A 20,791-nucleotide genomic window follows, 5' to 3' on the forward strand; every position below is an offset into this window, starting at 1 on the left:
CATTGACACACTTATCTCTTACCTGTTCTAAATGAAGAAGATTTTACATCTTGTTTGTTCTTCTTTGTTGAGAATGTCGTACCAGTGCATCACCCACTGCCGGAGAAAAAAATCCTTCTGTGGTTTAACACACTTGGCCATTAAAGCAGATTCTGATTCTTAGTCTATCTTGTTAAACAAGAGGGTAGCCTCCCGTGGCATTTGGAGGGGGGAGGCGGGTCCGTACTGTGCCTATCCACCAAACAGCAATTCAGAGTACCCATCCTTTTTGGAGTCCTTGGATGGGGTGCTATCGAGCGCTCCCGCTCGGGATTCCTTCATTTTGCTGGGAAACAATACTGCTCATCTGGCATTATGAGACCTGGTGGCTGTGTGGTCAGAATCATAACTGGAGTGTTTTTCTGTGATGTTATTGGACTTCCTTCCGTGTCACGGATTGTCCACGTTATCCATCATGTTCAGAGATCAGGATGCCCTGGACACCTTTGAAAACCATTTCATGATTGACTTTCTGGTTGTTTCATCGGAGTTCTGACTGCATGTCTTTGACACTTGGATGAAGAGGCGCTGGAGCTATCTGCTGATCACCACTTGGTGATGAGTTGGTTCTGATGCTTGAGGATGACCCCAGTCCAATCTTGCAGACCCAAGTGTATTTGAAGGTCTTCAGATTGTCTGGCAGAGTGCCCTTTCAGAAAGAGCTTTAACTCCTACTTCCGGCAGAACTTCGCCTTCTTCCTGAGGGAGGTGGGGAACCGGAAGTGGTGTTAGTTGGCCATGTTACTCATTTCCATTATTGAGGTGATTGACTGTAGTTGGGACCCCAAAGTGATGGGCCTTTCGTGGTGGCAATCCTCGAACCCGCTCGTGGACACAAGCGGTAAGGGAAGCTGAAGAACTCTGTCTGGGCCTTTTTGGCCTGTGGGACTGTGCCTAACCCTATCTTGCTGAACTTATTGTCAGAATATCAATAACAAATAATGTGCTTTAAAAATTTTTTTGTCATTTTCCAAAATATCACAAGTATCATTTACTTTCTGTCAGGTTCACCAATCAGACATTCATTAAACAGGACAAAAAAGGTAGCAAAGACACCAGTTCAAGTCTTGCGAGGAGAGAGGAGAGGAACTGTCTCGTACAATTCACCACTGCACTCTCTGATTATCCTCTCCTCGGCACCTCTATTTATTTAGTTTTGAGAAGCCCCTTATTTACATGGATGTTACAAAAAGGAGACGACAAGCAAAACAGTTTGAAACAAGGTGTAAATGTTTGTTCATGTGCGTGTGCATGTGTGGAAGATTGCTGGATACATGTGTGGTCATCATTTCTGTAACAGGCAGCAGTTCTAACAGTTCTGATGATTAGATGTTTTTGTTCTTGCTATCTCCTGCTCGGAGGCTGCCACGTTATCGAGGGCAGAGCAAAGCATTTCTTTATTGGAAGCAAATGTATGATAATTATGATCACAATTATTCCTACACACTCCTATGTTAGTGAATTGTTTGAGTCTGGGGAAACAATGCAACAACAAAAAAGACAAGTAGGCAAAGACTTTCACTTAATCAATGATATTTAACTATATTCATGATTTCCTACAGTGAAGAAAATAAGTATTTGAACACCCTGCTATTGCAAGTTCTCCCACTTAGAAATAATGGAGAGGTCTGAAATTTTTATTGTAGGCACATGTCCACTGTGAGAGAGATAATCTAAAAAGAAAAATCCAGAAATCACAATGTATGATTTATTTTTTTTACCAATTTATTTGTTTGAAACACCTGCAAATAAGTATTTGAACACCTGTCTTATCCGCGTGAATTCTGACCTTCAAAAGACCTGTTAGTCCGCCTTTAAAAGTCCACCTCCACTCCATGTATTATCCTTAATCAGATGCACCTGTGTGAGGTCGTTAGCTGCATAAAGACACCTATCCACCCCATACAATCAGTATGACTCAAACTTGTGACATGGCCAAGACCAAAGAGCTGTCCAAAGGCACCAGAGACATAATTGTACAGCTCCACACGGTTGGGAAGGGCTACGGAGAAATTGCCAAGCAGCTTGAAGAAAAAAAGGTCCACTGTTGGAGCAATCATTAGAAAATGGAAGAAGCTCAACATGAGTGGAAGCCCATGCAAGATATCACCTTGTGGGGTCTCAGTGATCCTTAGAAAGGTGAGGAATCAGCCCAGGACTACACGACTTGGTCAATGACCTGAAAAGAGCTGGGACCACCGTTTCCAAGGTGACTGTTGGTAATACACTAAAACGTCATGGTTTGAAATCATGCATGGCATGAAAGGTTCCCCTGCTTAAACCAGCACATGTCAAGCCCGTCTCAAGTTTGCCAATAACCATTTGGATGATAACAAAGGTGTCATGGGAGAAAGTTTTGTGATCAGATGAGACCAAAATGGAACTTTTTGGTCATAATTCCAATTACCGTGTTTGGAGGACGACGAATGATGAGTTCCATCCCAAGAACACCATCCCAACTGTGAAGCATGGGGGTGGTAGCATCATGCTTTGAGGGTGTTTTTCTGCACACGGGACAGAACCGCTGCACTGTATTAAGGAGAGGATGACCGCGGCTATGTATTGTGAGATTTTGGGGAACAGCCCAAAAGTCACAGCATTGAAAATGGGTCATGGCTGGGTCTTTCAACATGACAATGACCCAAAGCACACAGCCAGGAAACCAAGGAGTGGCTCCGTGAGAAGCATATCAAGGTTCTGCCATGGCCTAGCCTGTCTCCAGACCTTAACCCAAAAGAAAATCTTTGGCGGGATCTGAAACCCTAACTATGAAGTCCGCATTGCTGCAGATGCTGCACTGATCCGCCTGTCGATCTCCAGTTCCAATCTTCCCTCACTCGTGAACAAGACCCAGAGATATTTGAACCCCTCCACTTGGGGAAGAATCCCATCCCTGAACTAAAGAGCGCACCCAACCCTTTTTCCTCTAAAGATCAAGATTTAGAGTTGCTGTTTCTGGTCCTAGCCTCTCACACTCAGTTGCGAAGCACTCCAATGAGAGTGGGAGAATCCGGCTTGATAAAAGCAACGGAACCGCATAATCTGCAGAAAGCTGAGATGCAAAACTGAGGCCACCAAACTGCACCCCCTTTATGCCTCGGCTGCGCCTTGAAATTCTGTCCATGCAAGTTAAGAATAGAACCTGTGACAATGGGCAGCCTTGGTAACAAGTCCGATAGCAATGCAGTCAAAACTCTGACACCGGTCATACAAAAACCGAACAACCCAAATCAGGGAGTTTGGTGCCCCCATACTCATGAAGCACCCACCACAGGACTTCTCGGGGGCATGTTCGAATGCTTTCTCCAAGTCCACAAAACACATGTAGATTTGTTGGGCCCACTGTCATGCACCCTCGAGGACGCTGCTAGGATGAAGCACTGGTACACTGTTCCCCAGCCAGGACGAAAACCCCAGTGGTCCACCCTGAATCTGAGATCTGAATCTGGACCCTCCTCTCCAGCACACTTGAATAGACCTTACCAGGCTGGCTGAGGAGTCTGATGCTTTTCTAATTGGAACACACTCTTCGGTCCCCTTTCTTAATAAGGGTAATTACAACCCTTCTGTCAATCCACAGGCACCGTCCCCAATGTCTTTGCGATGTTGCGGGAGCATGTCAACTTGGGCAGCCCCACAACATCCAGAGCCTTCAGGAAGTTCGGGTGAATCTCATCTACCCCTGGGGCCTTGCCACCCAGGAGATTTGTCACCACCTCGGTAATTTCAACTCCAGAGATCGGAGAGCCCGCCTTTGAGACCTCAGACTCTGCTTCCTCATGGGAAGGCATATTGGTGTAATTGTGATCTTCGAAGTATTCTCCCCACCGATTCAACATCCCGAGTCGACGTCAGCAGTCATCCATCCCCACAATACACAGTTTTGATAGTGCACTGCTTCCCCCTGCTGAGATGCTGGTGAGGTTAACTGGTTGATCGCGACTGACGCATTGAGAAGCCCTGGCCTTGGCCATATGTGGAGGTGAGCCTGATTATATTTAGCTGGAACTTTTCAACCTCACACACCAGGTCAGGCTCCTTCCTTGCCAAAGAGACATTCCACGTCCCTTGAGCCTGTTTCTGTAGCTGGCGATCAGATCAACAAGTTGCTCTAAATGAAGAAAACTGCATCTTGCACATATATGACTCTGATAAGGAATCCTTCCTATTAACTGAATGACTCTTGTTCTTTGTTATTAGTTCATTTGTTCTTTGTTCTGAATGTCGTACCAGGGCGACACAGACAGCCGGAGACAAATTCCTCGTGTGTTTTTCCATACTTGGCCATTAAAGTTCTGATTCTGATCCTCGCCCAGCTCACACTGCACACCACGCCTATGTCCCCTCCCACAGGTTGTGAGCTCATGAGAAAGGGGACCCCTTTAGGCTGCACCTGACTGTGTCCCGTGGGTGCAATCCCAGCCACCAGGCACTAGCCTTCGACCCCACCTCCAGGCCTGGCTCCAGAGGGAGGGTCCAGTGACTTGCGTCCGTCCAAGGCAAACTTCCAATTATTTTATTATGGGGGTCTGACAGCTATGTTTTGTCTCGTCCCTCACTAAGGAACTGTTTGCCATTCATTGATGACCCTGCCAGGGGTGTGACGCCCCAGACAACTTCGCGCCTAGCATCATTGGGACACACTAACCCATCCACCATAATAAGGTGATTGCTCAAGGGGGGGATAATGTCTTACAGTGAGGAAAATAAGTATTTGAACACTGAGATTTTGCAAATCATCCCATTTTGAAATCACGAAGCGGTCTGAAATTTTTATTTTAGGTGCATGTCCAATGTGAGAGCCATAATATTAAAAAAATAATAATAAAAAATTCTGAAATCACAATGTATGATTTTTTTTTTTTTATTTGTATGCTTCTGGTGCCAATCATTATTTGAACACCTGTGAAAATCAATATTAATGTTGGGGACAGTAGCCTTTGTTTGCAGGGATGTTGCTGAGAAATATCGAGTTTGAGCTCCCGCCAAAGATTTTGTATTGGGTTTATGTCTGGAGACTGGTTAGGCCATTTCAGAACCTTGATATGCGTCTTACAGAGCCACTCCTTGATTGTCATGTTGGAAGACCCAGCGACGACAACTGAAATCTTCTCACTGGGGGAAGGAGGTTGTTCCCAAAAATCTCGCAATACATGGCCCTGATCATCCTCTCCTTAATACAGTGCAGTCATCCTGTCCCATGTGCAGAAAAACACCCCCAACACATGATGGTACCACCTCCATGCTTCACAGTAAGGATGGTGTTTTGGAGGTGGTATTCCTTATTCCTCCAAACAGGGTGAGTGGAATTAAGACAAAAGTTATTTTAGTTTCATCTGACCACATATTTTTCTTCCATGACTTCTCTGGATCATCCAAATGGTCATGGACAAGTTTAAGACAGGCTGAGACGTGTGATGATTTAAGCAGGGTAACCTTCCATGCCATGCATGATTTTAAACCTTGTTGTCTTGGTGCATTACCCATAGTAACCATAGAAACATTGGTGCCAGCTCTCTTCCTGTCATTGACTAGCTCCTCCTGTGTAGGTCTGGGGTGATTCCTCACCTTGCTTTGATTTCTGTTTGGCTTCTTCCGTTTTCTAATAATTGCTCCAACAGTTGATCTTTTTTCACCAAGCAGCTAGGTCTTTGCCCCGTAAACCATTTCAGCCTTGTGAAGCTCTACAACTGTGTGGTGTCTTTTGACAAAATCGCAGGGTGTTCAATTACATGTTTTTCTCACTGTGTGTCAGAATCAGAATCAGCTTTAATGGCCAAGTGTGTAAAAACACAAGGAATTTTTCTCCTGCTATTCAAGTATTATTTATATTCTGCTGAGAATAGAGTATTAAAACGGCAGACCAAGAATCAATTTTTTTAAAACTCTATAGATATCTGGTTTAAATCACACAAACATATAGGGGACACTCCTTTACTTTAACGCTTTTCTCCCATATGGGGTAATGCGACTTTTAAATCTGGAGGAGCAGATGGCGGTTTTAAATTATGGGCAAATAATGGTATAAAATCAATAGGTGACCTTTATGTAAATTGTGAAATGCTTACATTCATTCAAATATGTCAAAAATGTTCTCTTCCCAATGAGCATTTTTTCAAATATCTGCAGTTAAACACTTTGTCAGCACAAATCAAAAACATAATGTATGGACCCCCTTTGTCCAGTTTAGAAGATATTGTCCATCAGATTTGCATGGATGTAAGCAGATATCTATGTTCTATAAATCTCTAGTCTCACATGATACAGAATCAAGTAAAAATAGATTGGACGCATGGAAACTAGATATTAAAGAAAATATTGAAGTAATTGATTGGGAACATGCATGCCTTACAGCACAAAAACAAACAATAAATACTAGAATGAGGTTATTACAATATAAATGGCTGATGAAGAATTATGTGACTCCTGTTAAACTTCATCAGTGGACCCCTTACATTGCAGACACGTGTAGTAAGTGCTCTAATGACAAGGGTACTTTATATCATTGTTTATGGGATTGTTGGAAAGTCAAAGATTATTGGAAATCTATTGTTCAGACAATTTCTATAATTCAGGTTCCTCATTGCGCAACACTGTGTATTATAGGTTTATATCCCAAGGATTTTGCTGTTAATAAAAAGAAGGCCACGCTTACAGACTTTGATCTCCTGCAGGCCAGGAGAACAATTGCATTATTTTGGGAAAAAAGTGGACGTTCCTCCAAGTATGGATGTTGGAAATGGCATCTTGTGTTGCACTGGAAAGACTCACGTATATTACGAGAGGAAGAGCTCAGGAATTTGAGGACATATGGAGACCTTTAGAAGAGTTTTTGAAAAAAATGTGAATTATTTGTGATTTGTGTGCTTTTTTTTTAACATTATTATGTCTGTGCATACTGTTTTTTTTGTTTTGTTTTACTGTTATTGTGTTGTTTTTGTAAAATTATATATGAAAAATCTAATAAATACATTGTTTTAAAAAAAGGAATTTTTCTCCGGCAGTCAGTATAAAAATGCATTAAAAGAGAAGCTTTGAGAGCCAGTCACTGATGTGCTCTTAATAAATGCAATCTTTGACAATACTCTTTTAAATATTTGTATTCCTTTTAATGTTGACTTATTTATGAAAATAAAACCTCACAATGGTCACTGAAATAACATGAACTGAATAAAACTTGTAAGAAATACAAATATTTAAAAAAAAAAAACAAAAATGAAGTACTGAAATCAAAATCAGAAATATTTTTTGCATTGTGGTTCAACAGAATTGTTGGAAAAACAAATGAAGCAGACCAGGGAAAAATGATGGTAACTTTAATATTTTGTTGTCCAACATTTTGAGGCAATCACTTCAATACGTAACGGTTTATGAGATTTGGAAAGGTATTTTACCCCGTGTGTTGTGAACCAACTGCGACAGTGGTTTTAGGTTTCAAGAGCGACTTCTCCTGACAGTATGTTTTAGCCCCTTCCAAAGATGTTCTGAAGTATTTTCAACTTCAGAATTGTTCAATGATGTGCCAACCAACCTGTGAGCAGCAAACTTTTAAAGAAGGGCACCTTAATTACAGTGTAGGGTCATTTCTTGTCTTCAAACACAGTTAACTTCAAACCCATGATCCCACTCCACCTACGTACTTCAATGATTGATGCAAGCCCAGACTGACCTTGTCATACACATGGTAATATGTGGGTAATGTGTTATTTGATATGAATCCCAAGTTAACAGATTTTTTTGTTTTCCCCTCCTCCCTAGTTAAGCCTCCGGGACAACGATCTGATCTCACTGCCGAAGGATATTGGGGAGTTGGGACAACTCAAGGAACTTCACATCCAGGGGAATAGACTAACTGTACTGCCTCCAGAACTTGGTACTGACCAAATTCAAATTCAGTTTTTACTGCAGTCATTGCTGTCTACAAATATACACGCGCTGTCAAAGATATTCCTAGAAAAACAGCTAAGACAAGCCTGAGGACTGTAGAGAGTGAACTCAAATTACCAAGATTGTCTTTCTCGCAAGGGGACAGACAGGGAGAAACACAGCATGAATCCGCTCCCTGAGACTGCCAAAGTGGTAGCCCCTGTCTACTCTTTTTTTTTTTTTTATTGCTTTCTCAGGTGAAAGGGTACAAGCTTACACAGGGAAAATGCTGACACAGATGGCTACACCAACAGCACATAAACAGTAAGGTACATCTTTCTTTAAGGCTGCAAGAGTGCAACAATTGAAACACAGTCGGGCCATTGTCTTTTTGTTTCCCTCATTGTCTTTATGAGTCTAGCTTTGACAGTTCCAAGCCCAGCAAATTTTGGATGATACACGCAATGACGCTTTAAGTTGATTTTCAACAGCTGTCCAACTTTTGTCACAGTGTCATTCACAAAATGTGTGCCATTTTCACTTCGAATCACACTTGGAATGCCAAACGTTGGAATAATGCAATCACACAATGCTTTTACAACTGTCTTTGCATCAGCACGCGCTATTGGAAACAACTCAACCCATTTGGAAAACACATTAATAATCACCAAACAATATTGCATCCCTAATGCTTTGTTTAACACACTGTAATCCAAATGGATTATGTGAAATGGTTCTGGAGGTAGAGAAAATGTTCCTCTTCGTGGTCTTAAATACTCTTGTGCATTGTTTTTCAACAGATTACTATTGCAAATTTTTTTGGAAGTGTTTAAACCCAAATGTGTGATAATATTGTTGTGTCAATGCCACCAGCACCCCCCCCCCCCCCTGTTGACACGTGACTCAATCCATGTGTCAATCTTGCTGCCCATCCAAACAAGGTTTGGGTTTTCCATCGGCCAATTTGCTAACCCTGTCCTTGTCAATTTTCGCACCTCTGTTCTCCCAATGTGTGCGTTCAGTGAGTGGTGCTTTTTTCTGATGTGAAATCAAAATGTCATGTTGATTTACTGTGTGTGTTTTTGTTACCTTTTTCAGTAGTGCTGTGTCAACCATGGGGATTCCCTGGGCTGCAGCCTTGGCTGCTTGATCAGCTAGTCTATTATCAATGATGATTGGGTCATTTCCTGCTAAGTGAGCTTCATATTTACAAATGGCTACTTTGTCCGGCAGCTGTACTGCATCCAGTAACTGCTGGAGAAGTGCCTTGTGAGCAACCTCTTTACCTGTTGTGGAAATAAAGCCTTGGTTTTATCATTGTCAACAGAACACGTGAACTGAACCCAGCCATATTGGCTGTCAGTCCAGATTGTAACATGTTTATTGGAAAACATCTTACAAGCCTGGATCAGTGCAGACAATTTTGCAGCCTGTGCTTAACACACAGAGTTAACTGTTGCCTGGAACAAGACCTTAGTTTGTGTCGTTATACCAAATCCCACCCTTTTGCGGCCGTCTTCCCCTTTGTTTGCTGATCTGTCAACAAAAACAACCTCTCCAGTCGGGAGGGGAGTGTCCATGAGGTCAGGTTGTGGTTTGGTGGAAATTTGGACGTGGGTTCCACAGTCGTGTGGAGTGCCCTCTGCTGGTGTGGGCAAAAGTGTGGCTGAATTCAGTCCCCCACATCTTACAATTGTGATGTGTCCCTGTGATAACAATGTCGCACTCCAATGTATGAGTCATGCTGCTGACAAAAATGTCATCTTTTTTTCCAGCAGAAGGACTGAAACTGCGTGTGGCACTTTCAGTGTTAACTGGTGGAACAAGACTACTTCAGTAGACGCCTCAACAGCCAGAGCAGCGGCCAGCACTGCCTGAACGCACTCTGGTGTGGCTTGTGCTACGGAATCCAGTTGTTGCGAATACTATGCTACTAGTCTCATTTTTCCTCTGTGTTTCTGCAGCAATACTGAGGTCATTAACCCGTTTTTTGCAGTCACTGTCTGCTCAAATGGCCTCTCATACAAATATTGCAGTAATGCTAAAATATCGATTTTGCATTGCTCTTGTGTGTTTGAGGCCACTAAAATGTCATCCACAATACCAAAATGTGGCTTTTGTATGGGGCATTAAATGAGGCCAAATATCTTGTGATTGCTTCTTAGAAAATTGTTAGGGAGTCACAAAATCCCTGGGATAACCTTGTGAACATTAATTTTTCACCTTTGAACATAAACGTGAACCAGTGTTGGCTGTCAGAGTGGACAGGGATACTCCAAAAGGCATTACTCAGGTCAACCACCGAAAACCACCTGGTTCAGGGTTCTAATGAGTTCAAAAGAGTGTGTTGATTAGGAACATTTGGCGCACGCGATTGTACTGCTTGGTTTACTGCACGGGAATCCTGAATAAATCTCCATTTGTTTGTTTGTGCTTTTCAGACTGGGAATATAGGTGCATTACATGGTGAGTCTGTGCACGCGTGTAAAATTCAGGCCTTTTTTAATTTGTCAAATACGGGTTGGATGCCTATTTCAGTGTCTTTCAATGTTTTTCCCAGTATAATTACTGGTGGTGTGTTGGATGAGTCCAACATCAGCGGGTCCAGTGCTCCACGGCCCGGATGGGAGATGACAAATGGCATCTTCCTCAGCAGGGGTGAGCACATAACCTTCGGCCAATCAGCTGTAGTGGACTCGTGCAAACGTATCAAAATTCCATCGGACACGCAATTGGAACCATTCTGATTCTGTTTCTTCAACGTCGAAGTTTTGTGATGGGACCAAAATTTCGTGTGGAATCGTTCTGATGAAATTGTTTGTCTCTCTCCATTCACGTTGTTTTGGCTTCGCGAGCGAAATGTGCGGATGCTGCCCAGGAGGGAGCAGCGCTTTCACTTCCGTGGTGAGTCTGACAGTTGCGAAACACCACTTTCCTTTCCAATAAATGTAATTGACCTGCATTTGTTGTTCAGCCAATTCCAAAAACAATTTGGTGTAATCTGGATCAGGCTCCGGGGATTCTTTGTACCTAATGGTGACGTAAATTATTTCGGTACTCCATGTCGCCTCCCAGTCGGACCTTCCTGTGAGATACTTTCAGTAAATTTTCACTGCCACATTCTTCTTCAGGCAAATCCAGTGACCAATAATAATGTGCTGGATTTTCTTGAATTTTGATGTTAGCTTCCATTCGCCCCTGTTTATTAATTGTGATGCTAATCTCTAATTGTGTCAATGCGTCGCGACCTAATAAATTGAGCGGGCTGTAGAACTTCTGTCACACTCGCCTTTTTATTTGGGTCATCGGGACTGCACAACTTGATAGTATGGGACAAAACTAAGGGTTGAACTAAACCATGAGCTCCGCGCATGTAAACCTTTTTTCGGCTTGGCTTAACTGTCGCGGGGTCCCATTTTCCTAAAACGGGCACATCAGAGACCGTATCTACTAGGAAAACGGTTGGTTTTCCCTTGACTAGTAAAGTTAGTTCTGGTTTCATCATGGGTTAAGTCTGATGACGCACTAAATAGTTTTAGAGGTCGAACACGTTTGTTTTCCTCAACATTGTCGCTATCAAAGGAGTTCCTAGGGTGGGTCACCAATCTGCGGTCTGCGGCCCCTCTGGAGTCCCGGCCCAGTCATTCATCATCAGATGAATTGTCAACACGGTGTCGACTCGGCTTGGCCTTGGCTTTGCCTTTACAATAGTGAGCACAATGACCATCTTCACCACAGTTAAGACACTTGCTTTCTCTAAACCACTTTTGCTTTTGGCAGTTTTTTGTTACTCCCGTCACATGGTCCCCCTTTTTATGTCACGACCCTTTCCTGTAAAGTTAATGTTTACCACAGGACGCTCTGCTTTTTACTTTTTCTAGTCGACACGTTCATAATTCCATAATTTAGGATTTCCTCCATTGGACAAGTCGGCCAATTCAAATTATGCTTCTTCACGTAATTACCAATTTCTGATCAAACTTGATTTAGAAAGTGTTGTTTTAAATGGGAGTTAAATAATTCCCTTTGATCCTCTGGAATTCTGCCATGCACCTTGAAAATGATGCGGAGTCTGTGGGAAAAAAAAAAAAAAAATCACCTACAGACTCTAGTTTTCTGGGTGCATTTCACAATTTCCTTTGGATCAGCACTTATTCTGAATGCTTTAGCACATCTTTCCATGATTCGGCGTAAATGTCCTCCGTCCTGACGTGTCGGTTCTTCATAAGGAATGAACTGTCCATCATTTCGTCTCAGATTAAACTGTTGGACTATAGCGCCATATTTTGACCCTGTTGTTAATGCCAATAGTTTCAAAAATTCCCCTGCATTTAGGCAGTGGCTTTGAACCATGTCTGTCATTTCATTAACGAATGCATCAGAGTTGTCATTTGGATTCGGGAGTGATCTCGCAATCTCTCTGTATTCGGTTGGGGTCCATGGTCTGTACACAAAGATGGGATCATCACCCTGGACAGGCATTTCTACCATAGGATAGGTCTGAACTTGATAATTTAACAATCAACTATCTCCTCCTACCTTAAATCTGCAACAATCATCCCCTTCACCAAACAGCCAGGTATTGACAGTCTGAATAATGTTGTGTGTATGTATTTTTATTCTCTGTTCTCCTTATTTTCCTTTTATGCTTTTAAGTTGTTATAATGCGGATCTTTGATACTGTTTCCTTTCATACTTTTAAGTCCTTATGATGTGACGTGGTTTCCTCTAGTGCTCTTGGGTCCATGTGACGCGAACTGTTTGTATCCTTTGTGAAACGGAAGCCTGAAATGTTTCCAGAATTACCTATATAAGGACGAGAAGGACGGACAACGGGGCTTCTTGTTACGATCTAACCGCTGCTCTGGGAAGCTACGCTGTTTGGAACACTAACTGCACGGACGCCTGCTGCCTTACGTTTTTGGACCAGCTGGAACTTCCACTAACTTGGAATAGCCGCTGAGACGAACATTTGCTTGTTTGGGAATATTCGTTCAACATTGACTATTCACCGTTGTAGCGCAACTACTCTGTTCTTGAACGCCCATTTTGTGTTAGCTATTCTATCGTGTTTGTGTGTGAGATTAAATTCTCAGAAACGCAATACAATTGCCTTATAGCATTTTGCTGCTTTGAACAAAGGGAACATTAGTCTAAATTCATACGTAACAATAATTACAGGCCTTTTGCACTCACGCCGGTGATCATGAAGTACCTTGAGAGGCTAATTGCACGTCACAGAAGAGAATCACTCCCTCCCTCGCTCGTCCTCCACCAGTTACTCTCCAGAGGAAACCGCTCAACCGAAGATGCTGTCGCAATAGCGCTCCACACTGCCCTGGGCCACCTGAAACACCAAAGGAACTAACTATGAGAGGATGCTTTTCATCGACTTTAGCTGAGCTTTTAATTACATTTTCCCAGGTATTTTTGTTGACAAACTCTCCCTCCTTGGACTATCTCCTTCCATCTACTGGTGAATTAGACTTTCTTGCAAACAGTCCACAGTTTGTAAAACTTGGCCCACACCTCTCTTCCTCAATCACCCTCAGCACCGTGTCCCTTCAAGGTTGTGTACTGAGTTCTCTCTTATACTCTGTACATATACCATCCCATACCAGCCCATCACAGCAACTTCGCCATCAAGTTAGCTGATGATACCACTGTGATCGAGCTCATTTCGAAAGGAGATGAGTTTCCCGACTGAGATAAGATTACAAATCTGTCAAAGTGGTGTTCACCAAAAAAAAGCAAATGAAATCATCCTGGAATTCCAGCAGCGGCATGGGACCCGATTCCACTGTTCATCAATGGGGAGTGTGTGGAGACAGTCAACTTCTTCAGATTTCTGGGAGTCTACATCACAGATAAACTCAACTGGAGCTAAATACTATGGTGGTGGTGGAAAAAGCCCCAGCAGCGCCTCTCTTCCCAAGAGTGCTCAGAAACAATCTGAATGCAAAGCTGCTGCTATGTTTCTACAGAACCACCGTGCAGGGCATCCTCACATACTGCATGACAGTATGGTATGATGGGTGTACAGCAGCAGACAGGAAAGCGCTGGAATGAGTGCTCAATACCGCCCAGAAGATCACCTGCTGCACTTTGCTCTTCCAAGAGAACATTGGCAGGTCTCGCTATCACAGCTGAGCTACTAACATCGTGAAGAAGTCTTCCCATCCTGGTCACCACCTGTTTAACCTGCTGCCCTCTGGCAAGCATTACAGGTTTCGATAAACACGGACAAGCAGACTCAAAGACAGTTTTTTCTCTAGAGCCATCAACTCCTCAAACTTAACACCACTAAATGTAAACAGTACTGTAATCTATAATTATGCGACTGCACTTTCTTGCTTTTCTTAGTTCTCTGAGCAACACTGGAGTACAAATGGTTATTTATCTTAATGGGGAATAAGGGTTATCGTTAGTTAAATCCACTTTATTTATATATACTTTTTAAATAAATTTAATTCTTTTAGCAACAACTGTGCCTTGATTGTAAATATTTTTATCTGAGTTCCTTCACCTCATTTAAGATTGTTCTTTTTTTATTTTATTGGTTCAAGCACCTTGTGGAGAAGCGCTCATCTCGTTGAATCCACAGTCATATGACAACAAAGGCTTTTGATTGATTTTTGATGTGCTGTTGTAAATATATTTCTAAGGTACAGTGTGGTACCTGGTTTTTGAATGTCTTGGTTTTCGTACAAATCGGTTTTCGAATGGAAAATTTTGAGATTTTTTTTGCTTTGGTTTTCGAATTCAAACACCCCACAGCTGACCCACGACGATTTGTTGTTGTGCTTTTGAACGCTCCCCCGGAAAAAAAAATGTAAAAAACGTCACGTTATGCAGAGGAAAGTAGTAGTAAGTCTTTAATATTCTGACCAATGTAGCTTCTTAATTTTCGTGAACGAGCAGCAGTTAGCTGGCGATAGTGTTGGCGAGGAAGGGAGAAGATGTCGTCTGATGAGGCTGAAGGCAGGAAGGATGTCTCAAGTGCCGATATTAAAGCGATCTGCGGTAAATGGAATGACATCCATAATTTTATAGAACTTCATCACCTGAATAAAGCTGAATGTTGCAGAGCGCTGCAAAATTTTAATAATGTTATGAGCCACTTCAGAAAAGTGCTTAAAAGACGGCAGAAACAACGAGTTGTTCTTTGTGAAAAAGGGGCGAGTCACCCCCACTGAAGACATGAAACTGTTTTCCATTACTTTTTTCTTTTGTTCCATTAACCCTACCTCTAGTTGCAAGTTAATTTTTTTTTTTACGTTACGTACTTTCTGTGCAAATCAATAATTTGTTTTTCCCCCCTCAGTATTGCTTGTTTAAAGTTATTCTGTACTTTTGTTGAAAAAAAAAAAAAATGTTTACAAGGATGGGGGCCGAGCCGCTACGGATACGGCAATGCACTCCCAGCCTGGCATACTCTACTAGGCTAAAGCATACATTTTAAGCAAAAAATAAATACATTTCTTAAATGATTTAATTAAATAAAGTATTGAAACTATACATGGAGTTCCACTATGCATTTTATTATCAGAAAAAAAATGAAAAAATGCTTAAAAACAATTTTTTTAGGCTTGGAATGCATTATCATTTTCCATTCATTGTAATGGGAAAACGTGCTTTGGTTTTTGAACGTTTTGGTTTTCAACCAGGCTTCTGGAACAAATTGTGTTCGAGAACCAAGGAACCACTGTAAATATAAATTGTTGTACATCAGTGAGAAGAAAGGTCGACGGTCTCATTGTATTGTTCTTTTAAGTGTTTTGGATCTTTCTCTTTTTATTTATTTTTAGGTAATCTTGATCTGACTGGTCCTAAGCAGGTCTTCAAAGCTGAGAACAATCCCTGGGTCACTCCCATTTCTGACCAGTTCCAACTTGGAGTCTCACATGTTTTTGAATATGTTCGCTCTGAGACCTACAAATAGTATGTACAAGCACACTCCCACACATACACGTGCATGTGATTAGTGTATTTCACTTATCTGTTGTTGTAATGCAGAATTGATATTTGGTTATGCAGGGGAAAGTAGTCAGTGTTTTATATTCTGCTGTTGTTAGCAGTCACTGATTTGACAGGCGCATATACACCATCGCAGTCGCAAATCTGCACAGTCGAGCACAAAAAATCACGCGCGTAAAATTTGTTCAGAGTAGAAATGCATAGATATTGAAAGATGGTGTTTATTTTGTGTAGTCTTGCGCAATTACGCACTTGTCGCACACTCTCAGCACACATGAAAACAGATCCAGCACACTGAACCACAGCCTGACTTTTTTTTTTTTTAACACGGACGCACACGGGAGCTGCTACTCAGCCTACTTCTACTTCATAGTTTACCTGAACACACACCCGCAACTCTATATCTGCGGGCATGACTGGTGGACCACACCCGTAACTTTATATCTGCGGGCATGACTGGTGGACCACACCCATAACTTTATATCGGTGGGCAGGACTGACCACACCCGAATAATTTTCAAATGTGAGTGACTGGTTGTTTGGAATGGGCCCCGTTCTTGACACACTCGAGGTAACTCACTGATAATATGCCTTACTATGTCGATCAATTCCTTAAACGTGGACAATGTCGTACATTTCCAATGATCCAATAAACAATTATGTGAAAAAGTGTGTTTTTGCATAGTTTCGTGACTTTATGATCCTCAAGTATGTCAGTCAGACAAATATAAACCAAGTGAACTTTAAATACTTCTTTTAAATGAGTTCATTTATTATGGGGAAAAAAAACTTCAGTTACCTGGTCCTGTGTGAAGATGGACTTCTTCCCTAAACTTGTTGGGTCTCCTTAGCAACAACAATTGCAAAAAAGTGATTGCGATAACTTGTAATGAATCTCATACTGTGCCGTGGAGGAAATCAATAAAAGTTTGCACGGTTTCAATAAAGGGTTTCCAAATTTTGAAAATCCATTTTCTTAGCAACCCACAACATAGTCAAAAATAAACATTTCACTCAAGGTTTTTTTATAATCAATTCCAATATCGAACCTATGTACTAAAAGGCAGTGTGTGGAACTATCCTAGTTGTTTTGATCTTCAGTAATATGTCAGTGAAAAGTTAAATATAGCAATGTTAAAATACTTATGTGGGACCATTATCATGTCAAAAGTTTTTTGTCCACGTTTTAACTTGTTTTGGCAAAACTTTTTCTGACAAAATAACTTCGGAAGTAGTCTTGCTGGGAGCACCGCGAAGCATGCTGGATGTAAATAGCGTTTAAAGTTTTGTGTCAATTATGTCTTGAGTTATGTTTTGTTTTATTATGTTATGCTATTCTGTTTGCTGTGGTGTGATAGTTTTAGATTCATTGTGACACGGTGAGTGTGAACACATCTTGATAAATACAAAGACTAAATACTTGTGATGTAAATGTTTATTTACATACATTGACTAAAACACGGCAGTGGAAAAGGTAAAAAAAACAACAAGAAAGTCATTGTTTATATTTGTTGTCCTCCTGTTCACTCCATCCATTGAAGTCCTCGTCTTCAGTATCCGAGTTAAAGAGCTTAATGTCTCCATCACACAGCATTTTAGTGTCTCTGTTGCCCTCATCATTTTCAGCTGGAGACAATTAACGCTGAAGTTGTACTGGTCTCCTTTAGTTGCAGTCCAGCCCTTCTAAATCCGTTTGTGATGGTGGATTCTTTCACACTTATCCACGCATTTAAATTCCACTGGCATACCTCAGAGAAATACGATCTTCACATGCGGCCAGTTTTGTGAAAGATTTCTCGCCGCTGCTCATTCAAGCCTCCCACTCACCTCAGAGTTCTGCTTTAAAAGCACGATTCGCACTCATGTCCAGCAGCTGCAAACACTTTGTTGTACCTCCAAAAATCTTATATGGGCCCTCATACTCTCCAAAGTAAGCCACATATTTTGGGGTGAAAAATCCTCCGGAGCACCTACTGTAACACTCCGTCAGCCAGTCATTCAGCTTTCCAACATCGAGCATTTTTGTTAACTTTCAAAACTATGCCAGTTGGGAGTTTTACTTTTGGGATAGTAATACACTTAAAGGTCAAGTGTTGTCAAACGGATGATTTTTGGTGTACTATTAATGAAAAACCCACAGCCAATATGGTCCTATGTGTTTTTTCACCACAAAACATGACTTTGACATACAGCTTTTTGTAACTCCCATCAGGAAAATCCTCTCGAGGGATTTGTTTTCGAGAAGAAGCAGGAAGTGACGTACAGGACAGAGGCGCCCCGTAGTGGACTCATTTGTTTCCATTAGTTTTACCTCCGGGAAGGTAGCTCGTTGTTCCTTTGTGTTAGCTAAAATGCTGGCTCATTGCATTGCTGGATATTGGTTGAACACTCGGGAGAATGGAATTATCCTTCATAAGTTTGAAAGAGACCCTGTTCGTTGTGAAAAATGAATTGCACGGGTGCAGAGGACGAGAGCTTTGTGGGTTCCAAATAACAGGGTGGTGTGTATAGAACTCCAAAAAAAAAATTTGGGGCGGACCATGTAATCGGTCTCTCTCATTACGTAACAAAAGATCCGCGTATGAAATGTGTCGATGTGTACGTCGCCCAGCCAACAATGTCTCGATACTGTTCATCGCGTACTGCGGCGACTTTGAACATACCCCTAAAAGCAGCATAGCTAGGCTCCACCTTATCTTTATATGCCACCACGGGTGCCGAAACTCAGCCACACCGGCTGAGGCGCCACGGTTGGCGATAATAGCTTCTGCGAAGGCTGCGCATCGGGCTTTGCGACGGGGGCGGCTCTGAAGAACCCAGCCGAGAATGCGTTACTCAATCGCGTGCGCGCGTAAAGCGCCCCGGCTCGACTGTGACTGAAGCAGCACCGCTCGACTCTGTCATAAACCACACCGGCCGGCTGCGATGAGCCGCAATCGCTCATCTCGGGAGTAGATCAAACGGGATGCGTTTTTGCCGTGATCGGATATCATCTGAATATGACTGGAAACAATTGTGTAATATTGCCCTGAGGGCTCGAAACAATAGTGTAATATTGCCCCGGTAACTTCACTCAGTTGTGTGGTGTTGTCCTTTTCGAAAAGAGCTTCGGTGTCAGGAGGGGCGTCGGAAAAATGCGAATATCTCTGTTGTTCGGCTTTCAAAGTAGCAGGCACTGCGCGTTTTCAACGGCGGAAGTGACGATGACGTCAAGGACAGAGGACACGACTAATATTGCGACCACTTGGATGTCGAGGGACACTCAATTCTGCAACTTTGTGCATGGATGACGCGCTCTCCGCTCACTTTTTTTTTTTCCGTAGAGACATTGAAGTGAATACTGTTATGTATTTTTCATTACAATATCTATTTTAGAATGTTTATAGGGATGACACCCGGGCTTTAAAAATAACGATTGGTGGAAGCTTTTTTCCGGAAGCAGTGCAGCTCAAAACACACGTGAAGTGCATTCTCTTGTGGCCACTTGTTTTCACCAAAATGGATGCCGCCCCAGTCTTGTTCACAGTTCAAGTTACAGGCACGTTGAATGTTTAAGGAACGTCATCCATATTTATAATATCTGGTCCAATGGGATTTTCAGCTATTTTTGAGACAACAAATTTACAAAAGTTTCCAACATTTTCTTTGTAGTCAGAAGGGAGTTGTTGACAAACGGTCATCTGCGCCCTGATGGACAAATCTCTTTGTCTCGTGAAGCATTGGGTGGAAAACTGTGCCAAACATATATGAGCGTTCGTCAAACGAATTCCATAACAGGGACTAGACCAACCCTAACCCGGGCGAACTATGCAACCACATTTTCTAGAGCAGAGCAAAGCATTCTTCGTTCCAGGCAGAGCAGTAACTGAATTGGAGCAGAGCAAAGCATTTCTTCATTGCAGTCAGAAGCAGTTACTTAATACTATTTACAATTATTTCTACATTATCCTCCTGTTTATCCTACATTTGCTCAAATCCTTAAATCATCTAATAGATCACCCTTTCAGCTTGCACTCGTAGGAAAATATAGCACTAATTACTTATCTTCTGGATCAGAGAACAGGTCTGGAAGAGAAGTCATAACGTCATCATTGTTGTTAAGAATATCACTGTCATTACTCTGTTGTGCCAATAGTGGATATATTAGTGCCAATTTTGAATTTGTCGGGGCAATAGCAGTGGTTATAAGTTGGTTAAGCGATGCCTTTATGCAGGGAATACAACATCATCCACACAATGCAAGAATAGCTGCAATCAGCTATAGAAACTAGGACAGAGACACCAAATTTTTAGATTTGCCAAAGTTTTTTTTTTTTTTTCCCCCACCACTCTGACCTGGCTGATGTATTTACACCAGAGTGCTCCTTCATCTTTTGGTTCAGGGTGCGGAGGCCTTGAATGGCCCTTGTGCGTGACCCATCAGGTGCCGGGATATTTGGAATAAACAACACTGGTCACTGAACATTGAGCAGTCACCACCCTTCTCGGCCAGGAGCATGTTGACCGCAATGCGGTGCTGGAACGTCATGCGTGAGGTTGCAGCTGGTTGTTCCCTTATGGCAATAAAGCCTGCTTCCGTATAATTACCTAGTTTCTGTACATTGTAATGTATGTAGTTGATTCGGTCAACGTTTTTATTCAGAGTTATCCATAACAAGATGGATTCCCATCCTGCAGCAATCTCGTGAACCAACTTATACTCATCTGGTATGCCGTTGGGATGCCATTTGCATCAATGTATATCAGATCTCCATCTTTCCAAGAGGACCTTCGCCTTCGGGAGAACCCAAGGAGATGTCCAAAGATGGATGCGGCCAATTGTATATCCTCTGCTTTGGATGGAAACACAGTCACAGATAAGAGCAGTGATACCAGTGCACACAATCCTGCTGCATTTATCAGTGTGTCA

At 42.2% G+C, this 20,791-nt stretch overlaps 1 protein-coding gene across 12 annotated transcripts in view; it reads left to right on the plus strand.

The window, feature by feature from the left end:
- The window catches only part of rsu1 (Ras suppressor protein 1), a 104,750-nt gene that overhangs the window by 76,886 nt on the left and 7,073 nt on the right, over positions 1 to 20,791 (plus strand). For 7 of the 12 annotated variants that reach the window (XM_061805972.1, XM_061805970.1, XM_061805978.1 and 4 more), the window contains 3 exons: positions 7,798 to 7,912; positions 10,347 to 10,371; positions 10,466 to 10,563. In XM_061805972.1, coding sequence (XP_061661956.1) covers positions 7,798 to 7,912; positions 10,347 to 10,371; positions 10,466 to 10,563 — 238 coding nt within the window. Of the gene's footprint in view, positions 1 to 6,645; positions 6,918 to 7,797; positions 7,913 to 8,162; positions 8,230 to 10,346; positions 10,372 to 10,465; positions 10,564 to 15,713; positions 15,847 to 20,791 lie in introns of those variants that run through there. The other 5 variants (XM_061805974.1, XM_061805971.1, XR_009792832.1 and 2 more) reach the window with 4 other exon arrangements.

This window comes from Syngnathoides biaculeatus, chromosome 19, assembly GCF_019802595.1.
Source record: "Syngnathoides biaculeatus isolate LvHL_M chromosome 19, ASM1980259v1, whole genome shotgun sequence".
Taxonomy (NCBI): domain Eukaryota; kingdom Metazoa; phylum Chordata; class Actinopteri; order Syngnathiformes; family Syngnathidae; genus Syngnathoides; species Syngnathoides biaculeatus.